The sequence below is a fragment of the Polistes dominula genome, unplaced genomic scaffold (genome assembly GCF_049000335.1).
Source record: "Polistes dominula isolate Pdom_NZ unplaced genomic scaffold, Pdom_raw_medaka contig_75, whole genome shotgun sequence".
NCBI classification, from domain to species: Eukaryota; Metazoa; Arthropoda; class Insecta; order Hymenoptera; family Vespidae; genus Polistes; species Polistes dominula.
This window is the reverse complement of record NW_028301003.1, coordinates 78,414-90,879: the sequence shown is the minus strand read 5'-3', so window position 1 is coordinate 90,879 and position 12,466 is coordinate 78,414. Positions and strand designations below refer to the sequence as shown.

Here is a 12,466-nt window from a genome sequence, read left to right as displayed (position 1 = left end):
AATCCAATCCGATGATTTACGATTATTGGCATGGCGCGTGTTGTTAGTTCCCCATATCCGGCTTCCAAAGCACCCAAAGCTATTAATTTGCTAATTCGATTAGGTTTCCTCTCTCTCTCTCTCTCTCTCTCTTCTTCTTTGAAAGTCAAGTTGTACGGTGGGGTTAGCAACGGTCGCTGAACGATTAGGATGCCGTAAATCTTCGACTCTCTCTCCGTGTCATTTCATTTGTTTCTTCTTCTTCTTCTTCTTCTTCTTCTTCTTCCTCCTCCTCGTCGTCGTCGTCGTCGTCGTCGTCGTCGGCTATTTAATGAGAAAGCAACCCGATTAGATCGTTCAGCAAATTCTTTCAACGCAGTTGGAAAGATTGTAACTCATTCGTTATTGCTACGCTTCCTTAATTATTATCATCAACTTGATTATAGGTCGTTAATAGCGTGAGAAAAGAACGCTAAGGTTATGAGAAAAATGTTCTACTATGTCATAGTATAGGATAGATTGTTTTTATTGGACGATTCATCATTTGAGTGTGAATTTAGCATAGAAAAAGAGAACGCAGTCGGTCGGTCCTGCTATAAGAATATTCTATAAGAAAAATTGCTTGCTTGGTACGGTTTAAGCGTAGGTAATTGGCCTCGAACGATTTCATTCAATGAAATTCATTCAAGTTCGTGGAATTCCGACTGTGCGCAAGAGGTCTCGATTGTATGTAAAAAAAATGGAATAGAAAGATAGCAAGCAAGGAAGCAAGGAAGCAAGCAACCGAGAGTATTCCTTGGAATTCATCCGTCGAAGCAAAGTTGTCATTCCTTCTTAAGGAAAACGCATAATCCTTAGCCTTTCCTATCCAAGATCAAGGCCTATGTCTCGTAGATCTTCCGTGTCGAAGGTAGTAGCCTTTCGCGTAACGAATGACACGCGCAAGACTAAGTGTAAGACTTTTTCTTTGACGAACCAGATTCAATGCTATCATAAGTACACTTCCCTATCTAAGATTCCACCTGCAAACTCGGAAACTTTGCTCTCCCTCTCTCCTCTAAACTACCCTCCTTCTTTAAAGATGCTACAAACTTTGAGAACACCATAAACCAGATTTAATTGTACGTGTGTAGAATTTCCGTTGAAAAGAGGAGAGGAGGGAAAAAAACAAGTGATACAATACGAAACCTCGTTGGGTGCAAGTGAAGAAGAAAAACTAGAAGTACGAAGAAACAACTACCTTATCGAAATTGCAAGTAAAGTTCTGTTTGAACGATAAATCACGCGAGTAGAGTTGGAGACTGGCACGAGCTTAACTTTTATTATTAGTTTGATTTCATTCGTATAATAAATAAACGATGACTAATAAATCTGTCATCGAACGTTGCAACGTGCATAAATTTTGTTTCGATCGCTACCGGAGTGCAAGCAAGCAAGCAAGCAAGCGTATTACTCCCACTCACATGTTACTTTCTATCTTTCAAGTTGATTCGTTCCGATTAACCGCAGCAATAAGGAAGAAGCGCAACGTTCCGTCTATCTGTCCTTTCTATATATAACCTTAGATTCTAGTCGTCTGAGTCAGTAAAAGAGACAAACGTTTCGACAAACACACCGACACACCGAGTACGAAGCGTATAATTACATCACGAAACGCGAATAGAGAGAACTTGTTTTTTTTTATCCCTTGGTATGATTTCCTTAAAAAGTTGCATCAGAGTTTTCATTTCTCTTTCCTTCTTAACGTGCAAGGTCGATACGAAAGAAGGAAGGAAGGAAGGAAGGAAGGAAGGAAGGAAGGAAAAGTAACGGGTTGAGTGAACACAATGTTTCTAATGACCCTTCATTATCATGCCGGTATTGCAAATTATAGTTTCAAGTAAAACGAGAGAGAGAGAGAGAGATGTAAAACTCGCTTGACTATAGAGAACCTTGGCAAGGTAAGCCAGTAATTGCACAATGCGATATTAAATATCGTTGAACTGACCAACGTTCGTTCTACCATAGACTACTTCATTTCATTGTAAATATTCTTCTTTGACGTTGAATTTGTGCAGTTGAAGTTGTTATAAAAAAGTTAATCCATTTTGATCGAATAATAACCGTGACAAAAAAGCTTAGCTAATTGTAGGTTGGTGTTTTTGCAGAGGGAGTACACGGAGGATTGCGTGTTCAACGAGACGTTGGAGCAGCACAACTACAACACGTACAGCTCGGTAAAATGGTCGACCGGAAAGAGGACTCTCTACCTTGGATTAAATCGTCGTGGACAACCGAGGAGGGTCCAAGCTAAGGATCATACGCTCGGTAGATTGTCGACTTATGCGAGGGTGCTCACGCAGGTAGCACCGCCGGATCGAGTGGAAGCCCTTCAAAGGAAGATGATGGGTGCCGAGCACAATGTACGCCATCGTCACGGTAGTAGTCATGCTCAAAGGCAACGACATCATCAGGAAAATCATCAGGGTGATTTGAGTCAGCAGCAGCAGCAGCAGCAACAGACCATTTGTCCGAATCTCCCAACTCAAGAGAAGGATGGTAGAGACAAGTTTAGATGTCGTAAACGTAAAAAGAGAAAGAAGAGAAAACGTCGATGTAGACCCGGGGAAAAAGTTGGTCCGCAGTGTCAATTACCGGAAGATCGAGAAACGTTGTCGTCATCTGTTGCAACCTGTGAGGGTACTGCCAATGAGGAAACGTGTAGGAAGCAAACCGCGAATTCGAAAAAAAAGAAATCCCGAATGGGGATTGAGGAAAGCTCGTTGGAGGGTCCAGGAGAATCACCGACGACTACCACCACCACCACCACCACCACCACCACCAACAGCAACAACAACAGCAACAACAACAACAACAGCAACAGCACCGAAACGGACGACGTGTCGCCAGTGGATGTTCAGCCGAGCAACGCCACCAGCACCACCACCACCACCACCCACGAGGACGAGAAGGAGGAGGATGAGGAGGAGGAGGAGGAGGAGGAAGAGGAAGAGGAAGAGAAGAAGGAGCTCCTCAGCACGAGCATCGGTAAGAACCTTGAACAAGCAACGTCAAAAAAGTCAAACGTCGCCGGCACCATTAGTCAAAGTAAAAAGCCTGATTTGCTGGACGGAAAGAAGAAGAAGAAGATGAAGAAGAAGAAGAAAAAGAAGAGGAAGAGAGGTGGTCCCGCTTGGGTAAAGAGGAGGAGGAACCCGTTATCCAGGAAGAAGGAGGATCGGGGGGAGGAGGGAGAAACCGAAGTCGAAGCCGAAGCCGAAGTCGAAGCCGAGCCCGAAGTCAAGGGGGGATCATCATCCAGAGCTGCAGGAGGAGGACGACGACGAGGAGGAGGAGGAAGAGGAAAAGGGAAAGAAGAGAGCGAGGAAAACGATTGCGAAATTGGAAGCAGTCGTGGAAATACCGTCGATATCCGCGACGATCTCCTCGCTTTCCTCATCCTCCTTCTCTTCGGCCTCCTCCAAACGAAAGAAGAACGCGTCCCAACAGCGGCTCCTCCTTGGCGTTAGACGAAGACTCGTACAAAGGGTCAACGACAAAACCACGACGACGACGACGACGACGACGACGACGACGACAACGACGACGACGACGAGGACAATTAAAACTATAGTTCCTGAGACACGTTCGAAAGATTATTGGAATTTTGGTGGGTTCGAATCTAATGCGACCACCGAACGTTTACTCGGTTTTGAAAGACTGGCCATGTAAACGATAACACAACACAACACAACTCAACAACACATCACAAACAAAATATCATTATTGAGTGCATGTACATATCTATATTTTTGTTGTTCGAATGACTTCTTCCGGTGAAACTATGTCTCTCTCGCTTTATTTCTATCTCTATCTCTTATCCTTCATTTTGTATTCTTTGTATGTTTTATTGTCGAAACGTAACACCTTTCCTATGTAAAAGCGGCGCGCAACCATTTCTCTTATCTAAGAGAAAATACTCGTTGCTCCGTTAACGACGCCATTCGCATGATATCGCGATAGGTTCAAATGATCCTTCCAAGTTATATCCCAATTCATAAATTTGTCATTTTTAATTTCCATATTGAAAATATTTCGAAAAGATGGACGAAAATAAGAGAATAGAATAGAAGAGAGGAGAGAGAGAGAGAGAGAGAGAGAGAGAGAGAGAGAGAAATGAAAAATCGTTGTTCGGATATATGTCATAGAGATATCCTCGATGTATTTTTCAAAGGCAGTAAATTAGTCGCTTTGTGAAAGAACAGTTAATCAAAATTTCTCAAACGCTACTGTAGTAGAAGACTTTCAAACGAAAATAGAAAAAGACAAAAAAGTAGAAATAGAGAGAGAGAGAGAGAGAGGGAGAGAGAAATAAAAAAAAAAAAAACGAAAAAGAGAAAATGTTTTGCGTGACGCAGAAGAGGAGAGAGATCCGATCGAACCTAAAATTCCTAGATCCTCCGATCGTCTTGTGGATCTTTCAAACATGAAAGTCGTAAAAAAAAAAACAAATTGTTCGATCTAAAATATAATATTTATTAAAGACTTATTTATTGTAAAAGAAGTAAATATTGTTATGCCATCATGAATCATGCTTCATCATCCTCTCTCTGATCCATGTTAAGGATGGATCATCGCAGTGTTATAATAATTGCTATGAAAAATATTCCTTAAAAAGAATAAACAGCAACAACAACAACAACAACAACAACAAAAAGAAGAAAAGAAAATATATATATATATATATATTATATATTATATATTTGTCGCCTAAGCACGCTGTGTGTCCATCATGGTTCCTTCCAATTAGTATTAAATACATAATCGCTTAACTATTTAATTAGTTAATTAATTTTTAATAATAAATAATAATAAAATAAAATAAACTATAATAATAATAAACTATAATAATAATGATAATAATAAAATACAATTGGTCTGTCTTTTTACTTTGGACCCTTTGATGGGTTCTTTGGCACTTCTCTATAAACACCTTCTTCTCATACTTATTCGATACTTATATCCACAGAGAGGTCGCCTAATCAAATATTATTATAATTATGATATTAAAATAAGAATTAATAATAATAATAATAATAATAATAATAAAACTAATAAAAATAAAAATAACGTACAAAATTGAAACCCAAAAATGAAATTTCTTGTAATTGTTCATTCAAATCATTCATATTATTCGAAAGACTCTTCTTCTTCTTCTTCTTCTTCTTCTTTTTCTTCTTCTTTTACATGTATTATTTATCACGTTTCTGATTGGCTAGAATAAAAGGAACAAGTGAACTTAATTGCATTGACATGATCTCTCTCCCTTTCTCTCATTCGCTTCCGGGAACTTTGGTGAAAATTGGGTCACTTTAGTACAAATTAACAACGTTATCCGTTTTACGAAATACGTGTGCAAGTGAGTGTAAATTAATTACATTGCACGAATTCCACATGATTCAAATTAATGAAAAAGAGAGAGAGCGAGAGAGAGAGAGAGAGGAAAGAAAGAAGAGGAAATAAAATGTCGACCAGTATTACTGATATTCCTCCATTTTGAAAAAAGAGACAAAATATACAGTATAGATATAAATATAATTCTTTTCAATTGCCATCGATCAATCATCGTCATCGTCATCGTCACCGTCATCGTCATCGTCACCGTCACCGTCATCGTCATCATTATATTGATTTCAATTGAAAAATCAAGAGGAATAATTTTTCATTCAAATTAACGACACACACACACACACACACACATAAATATCAGCATTTAAATAATCTCTTTGATTTCCTAGTATCTTTTTTTTTTTTTTTTGAAGTTAGGATAACCCAACCGGGTTATGGCGTTTCACACTGCCACTTGTATAATAATATTAATAATAATTATATTAATTGTAATAATAATAATTGTAATAATGATAACATTTGCTGTATTTTATTTTTCATAGACTGAAATCTCTATGTAAGAAAATGGCAAGCAATTATAAATATTAAAAAAAAAAAAAAAAAAAAAGAGAGAAGGAGAGGAGGAAGACAAGAGAGATTGCCATTTTTTTTTTTTTTTTTTCATTATAAAGGATAAAAAGAAACAAGCGTAAATCGTGAATTATTCTTACTATACATTTTTCTCTTATTAAGGGTGTCCCAATAGTTTTGATTTGAAAGGCAACACTTGTGGAACACCACGTATAAATCTTCTTCTTCTTGTCCTCTTACGCCGGGAAAATATACGCTTTCCTATCGTTACGCTTAAAATCGAAGGATTCAAAGGACGAAGGAAGAGATCAAATGGAAAAGAAAAAGAGAGAGAGAGAGAGAGAGAGAAGGACGATAATATTAATAAATATCACGATAAATAAACAACAAACAAACAAACAAACAAACAAACAAAATGGGCAGAGTTACCTCGCACGCAAGAATCTTTCCAACTTCTCTCGCTCCTATGAAATAAAATAAATTAAAGTAAAATAAATTAAATTAAATTAAAATAAATTAAATTAAATTAAATTAAATTAAATAAAAAACCCCACCATATCGAAGCCATATAATTTTTAAAAGTAATAAACGAAATATTATATTGATTTCGATTAAACGAAGCGACTCATCTTTCTCTGATTTATTTCATTATTTCTCCTACCCTCCTCAAACCCTAATATTATATACTACTCATTTCTGTTGGATTCAAAACTTGAATTATTTCAGATGATTAATTAATGATATTATTCTTTCGTTGTGCATCTCTTAGAAAACGTCAAATGCAGAAAACTAATTTACATTTTGATACAAAGATTGCACACTTCTTGCCTGCCATTCGTGGTCCTTTTTATTCGGCATGAGACAACTTACCTAACAGCTTTTCTATCGATATTATCAAGGAAGCACGTGCATGAGCAAACATTATACGATATGCTCGAAGCTAATGTAACTGTCACTCAACTATAAAATCTACTCGAGAGACCATATTTGTATTTACATCGCGATATAATAATATAGAATATCATTTCGCGGCAACAACATTTCCTATCATACTATGCATGTCGAAACATCTTCGATACTTTGCCGCAATTAATGTCGATTATTACAGCTCATTTTTTAATTGAACACTTGTTTTAAATCCAAATCATTAAAATATCGTCTCTCGAGTTTTTTTTTATTAATTTATTTTTAAATATAGAAATCTGCCTTACCGATGCTCGATAAGTTAATGACCACTATAAGAATTATCATTCGAGTAGTTGATAACATAGGGATCATCTTTACCGATCGTTCTAAATATCATTAAAGAGTGCCATATTTTCTCTGTTACACTATAATAACGTGTGTAATCATTTCATTCACGATCGAGGAAACGTTTTAAGACGTTACAAACTGTTTAAACAATTTATCCTAACAAATTGTCTTGTATTAAAAGGAACATTATCTAGACAACAACATGATCGAATAGCACTAATATAATAGTTAATATCTTGTTGACAGTGCCCAAAACAAATGTCTTCTAAAGTGTTTGTTACTATTGATATATAATTAATAACCAATATAATTAATTATAAAGAATTTGTTGAGTCATTTTGTTTCTAGTACTTAACAATTATGGCAAGATATTCGAGTGATTCAGATTCAGATTATAGCAGCAGATACAGAAGAAAACACAGCAGAAAATCTAGGTTAGTTATAATATCAGTATTATATCAAATGATATAAAAATATATGTAAATGAATGGAAAATATTGAAGATATTCATTCTATTCCTTAGATCTACCAGTTCGGATACAAGTGAATCATCTCCGTATCGTAAGAGATCATCTAGACATTCTAAATCAAAACGAAGGCATCGTTCGCACTCCAGAAGCAGAGGCAGAGATAGAAGCTCCAAAAGTTACAAAAGTGCCAGAAGCAATTCGGGTGATAGAGATAAGCGTCGCTATCGTTCACGTACACGCAGATCCCATTCTTCTGATCGTAGCAAAAGAAAAATCAGATCTAATTCTAGAGATAAATCTAGAAGTCGTTCCAGCAGTTCTCAATCTACCGTTAAACCTCTACTTGAGAAATCTAATAATCCCATTACCAAAGGTACTGATATAAGAAATATTACAAAAATCAAACACTCATCTTGTATCTTACAAATCTCTCACTCCCTGTCGTCTCTCTTTAGATGATTTTTTAATTGAACCACGTATCAAGGAAAGCGTACTAGAAGAAATTAATTCTGAAGGGTTCACGCCTAAACAATTTACTACATCTTCTCATACGAAAGAAAGCAAATTTAAAAACATTGTCATCGATATTAGCGCAGATACTATTCAAATTCCAACTGTTGCTGATATAAGCACCATACCGGAAAGTATATTTCATCCTTCGGTAAGAGAATATAAATATTATTGTACATTGCATCGATAAAATAACAACTTGTAATAATAATAATAATATTATTACAAGTTGTTATTTTATTTGTCATTGTATTTTCAGATTATGCAAGATCAAGAAGCACGTTTTGATAAATGGGTTAAAAAACTTTATACGCTTAGACAAAAAGCATTGGTCGATACGACGACGCATTCTAATTCTACTTGACATCATCTCTCTCTATTACAACATTTACAACATTTTATATTTTACATCTTGTAAATAAATGCAAATGTCGTTCGTTATATTACAGTAATATAATAATATATTTATTATCTACATTGCTCACATTTAATAATCATGACTTCTTTTCTTATTTCTCCACATAGAATATATAGCTAGATAAAATTTAGCAAAACAAAACTGGGACACCCTGTATGTATACTTTTTATTTTTCTATGATCTTACAATATATATCTTGCATACAATTTTACAAATTTTATATACTTATTATTGAGTAATATAACTAATAACAATAAAATATATGATATAATAATATAGAAGAACTTTACGTATATAACATATCATGTATACATATATATATATATATAATAATAATATTTCGAATTCTAGAGAGAATTTATCTTAACAAAATTGTAATTTAAATTTTACACAATTTAAATTAAATGCAATCGTGTAATCTCGTATTTCCACCCAATTCTACAAATGATTAATATGTAATATACACTATCTTACTACACATGCAATAAAATATATACGTTTTCATAAAGTTTCTAAATATATATATATATATTTAATTTCCTCTTCCTTTCTTCATTATTTTCAGCAACTTTTTATTTAGAACTAACGTCGAAGCTCATATCAAAGCCATTATGTTGCTCTTAAAAATGATCATCGTTCATGATTTTCTAAATATTCTTTACTCTATGTATAGAAACATTTTTTTTATATATATATATATATGTATATGTATATATACGTATGTATAGCCAAACAGTTTTAGATATATAACTTAAAATATCAAAGGTATACACGTATTTCTACTATATATACCGGAATATTAAATGCACGGAATGCAATACGTTCATTTTTCTACATTTTTATTTATTGGGTATTTTTACTTTTATATATATATATATTTTTTTTTTTCATTTTTAATATTAGTTTGTTTGCTAATGATAGAAGAAATGTGGAATAAATTGTAGCAATTGAAATTTGATCTAATAAAAATTCAGTTTGCTCGAAAACAGTCCTATAAATAAAAGAAAAACAAAAAAAAACAGTAAATTCGATGTGTTTTTTTGGTTTTCCAAAGAAATGAATCACCGATTAAACTCTGTTATTTTATTGACCTCACGTTGTAGCAATTCCAATGAAGACCAAATTATTCTTTCTATCCAATCGTCAAATTTGATATGTATCTATAATATTTAAAGTAAGAGCAAGCGGTTTTTATTTCTTTCATATACGAAAAGATATTATACGTGTAATCATTGTTTATAGAATCTTTTTTTAATAAGAAGAAAATGTAATAATACGATAATGTATAATAATAATAATAATAATAATAATAACAATAATAATAGACACATCCTTTTTACAAAATGCAATAATTCACTTAATCGTGCAATATTTATTATTCTTAACGATTCCAATGAATAATATGATCGTTAAATATATATTAGATAAAGAAGCTTATAAAAAGAATGTAGCCTATTAATTTTCTTCAAATTCTATTGCACATCTAAGATTAACCAGTTATTGCACAATGTTTATTCATTCGCATTAGATATTAATGCGAATATATATATATATATATATAATAAATGATGACAACTGCTATCCAGGATCAAGTAGATAAATGTTGTGGAAAGACATAATGGTGTTGAAAAGTAGACTTACATCTGAAATCATGATGAAAACTACAAGTTGTACAATCAAAATTATCTACTTCGAAGAAATCGCTATAGTCACCTATGTTTTCTGGGTATTACGTAACCTGTTATTTTTCTTATTTTTTACATCAATCTACTGAATCTTAATTGCCTAAAAAATGTAAATTCCTTCATTTTACTTATGGAATTCGTTCAAATTCAAAATATCAACTTCTATGATATCTTTCCCGGCAAATTGTGCAAAAATACCGCTCGATGCACTCCTCTTAACAACTGAAATTGATCAATATTTCAATTTATTCAAATTCTTAACAGATCAATTGAATTCACTGAAAGCCTGTGTGTGTGTCTCACCGTCATACTCACCAGTATGATTTACTTTTCTCAGCATATACGTTGGAAAATCTTGGCATTCACGGGCAATATATGTTCCGACAGTAGACATATCAGTAATAGGCGGAATAACAACTTTCATAGTTTCACGTACAATATCTGTATCTACTTCGTAATAACCTAATACATACCACAATATATTAGAAAAATAAGTTAACTCGGTTAAAAACTCATATACGATCTCATTGTATTACCATTAAACATTTTTCTAAGTAGATCATAAAGATTATGCGGTGGCAAAACTCGTTGACGGTTCAATGGCATAACGAAACAGCATTGACCATCGATATCTATAATTCCAGTTTTGTTCTAAAAAGAAATGAATTATACAAAGAAGAAGAAGAAGAAGAAAAAGAAAAAAAATATAGAGCGAATTAGTAGATGTCTTACAATGCTAAAATCATGTATAAAACGTCCTTGTCGACCGCCACGAAAATCTGGCACGTCAATCTTTTCATAATGTTCATTTTCAAGATCTATTTCAAAATGTTCTTTAAGGAAACTCTTATTATTGTCTAGATTATTTTGAAGATCCATTTCCTCCGGTTCAGAGCCTCTAGCAAAATTCTTGAACAAATTAGAATCAGCGATGATAGCCTGATGCATACTATCGCTGCTGTATGGCGTTTTATCGTAGGGAATGCTATACCATCCGGTACAGCATCTATGTATTTGTGCTCTGGCATATTGTATGTATATATAAAGACCCCCTATTACACCAATTATTAATATCATCAATGCCATTAAGAACAATAAAAACGTAGCAGTCACGTGAATTCTATGGATGTTTCTGCGCGCAGCAAAGTAATGTCTACCAACGTCAGGTTTTTGGGTTTGTGCTTCTACATCGCTTTTTGAAGAATCCTATATACAAATAATTACTATTAATTACACAGCTCTATACATGTCAAAACAATACATGCAATATATGTATACATATTTTAAGATAATAAGACTTATCAATTGTGATGATGATGATGATGATGATGATGATAATAATAATGATCTATGATGTACATTATTATGTATACATGTATATATGTATGTATGCATTAAAAAAAAAAAAAAAAGAAAAAAAAATTCAATTAAATTATTGAAGATTATTTAAAATGACGACGACATGGGGATGTAAGAAAGGAAAAGAAAAGAAAGAGAAATGAATATTTAAAAAAGAATTCTTTGTAATTATGCAGATGAGATATTGTTATCAAATGTCAAGATAAACGTGCTAACCGCAGCAGTTTCCTCTACAAACAATGGCTGCTCCTTTTTGTCCGACGCCTTCTTCTCACTGATAGCTTTCGTGATGATAGTCATGTTTCTATCCCCTTTTTATTATCTCGTCGTTACCTTTGTAAATAATTAAGATTAAATCTTGAATGAAATTTACGTCGTCATGTGACAAAGGCAGCAACAATCAATGTCACTAAATGCACTAATATGCACTAATTTGTCAATTGGAATAACGATTATACAGACGGTATAAGCAGCAGACGTATAGAGGCAGAAGAGCCAAACGTAGACCTTCAACTAGCAGCAAACTGCGCACATGCAAACATCCAAGAAGTTCTCTTCTCGAGATTGATCGGTGACAACCGCGCCTCCATTCGATTAATCTTAGCTTTACGCGTGCGCTCAAATAAATTCCTATTCAAACAATAATATTCGATATTTCGTTGAACTGAATTTTTCTAAAACCCCTACCAATTAATATATATATATATATACTTATTTTTTACGTCAATAATAATTATATTTATTTATACTGTTGTTTAAATGATGTTGTTGTTTAAACGCGATTTGAAAATTCCCGCATTTTTCGTAGCAACATTGCACAGTCGATAAATTAT

General features: G+C 33.8%; 3 protein-coding genes across 6 annotated transcripts in view; 2 read left to right on the top strand and 1 right to left on the bottom strand.

The window, feature by feature from the left end:
* The window catches only part of LOC107071425 (uncharacterized), an 82,054-nt gene extending 77,925 nt beyond the window's left edge, over positions 1-4,129 (top strand). For 2 of the 3 annotated variants that reach the window (XM_089173735.1, XM_089173734.1), the window contains 2 exons: positions 2,127-3,006; positions 3,096-4,129. In XM_089173735.1, coding sequence (XP_089029861.1) covers positions 2,127-3,006; positions 3,096-3,592 — 1,377 coding nt within the window. In that variant the 3' untranslated portion in view covers positions 3,593-4,129. Of the gene's footprint in view, positions 1-2,126 lie in introns of all 3 variants that reach the window. The other variant, XM_089173736.1, reaches the window with a different exon arrangement.
* A 354-nt stretch (positions 4,130-4,483) lies between these two features.
* On the top strand, positions 4,484-10,471 carry LOC107071424 (uncharacterized). Its single transcript, XM_015330418.2, has 4 exons — positions 4,484-7,625; positions 7,715-8,034; positions 8,117-8,322; positions 8,431-10,471. The coding sequence occupies exons 1-4, from the start codon at positions 7,552-7,554 to the stop codon at positions 8,533-8,535; spliced, it is 705 nt and encodes a 234-aa protein (XP_015185904.1). The 5' UTR covers positions 4,484-7,551; the 3' UTR covers positions 8,536-10,471.
* On the bottom strand, positions 8,737-12,171 carry LOC107071422 (uncharacterized). 2 transcript variants are annotated; one of them, XR_001476441.2, is made up of 6 exons: positions 11,850-12,170; positions 11,007-11,480; positions 10,811-10,925; positions 10,590-10,736; positions 10,303-10,496; positions 8,737-10,232 (listed from the first exon to the last, which is right to left on the bottom strand). XR_001476441.2 is itself a non-coding variant. In XM_015330415.2 (5 exons), the coding sequence occupies exons 1-5, from the start codon at positions 11,931-11,933 to the stop codon at positions 10,399-10,401; spliced, it is 918 nt and encodes a 305-aa protein (XP_015185901.1). In that variant the 5' UTR covers positions 11,934-12,171; the 3' UTR covers positions 10,193-10,398. The 2 variants fall into 2 exon arrangements, 1 of the variants encoding a protein (XP_015185901.1); XM_015330415.2 differs by having other exon boundaries at positions 10,193-10,496; positions 11,850-12,171.
* Positions 12,172-12,466: the final 295 nt, after the last annotated feature.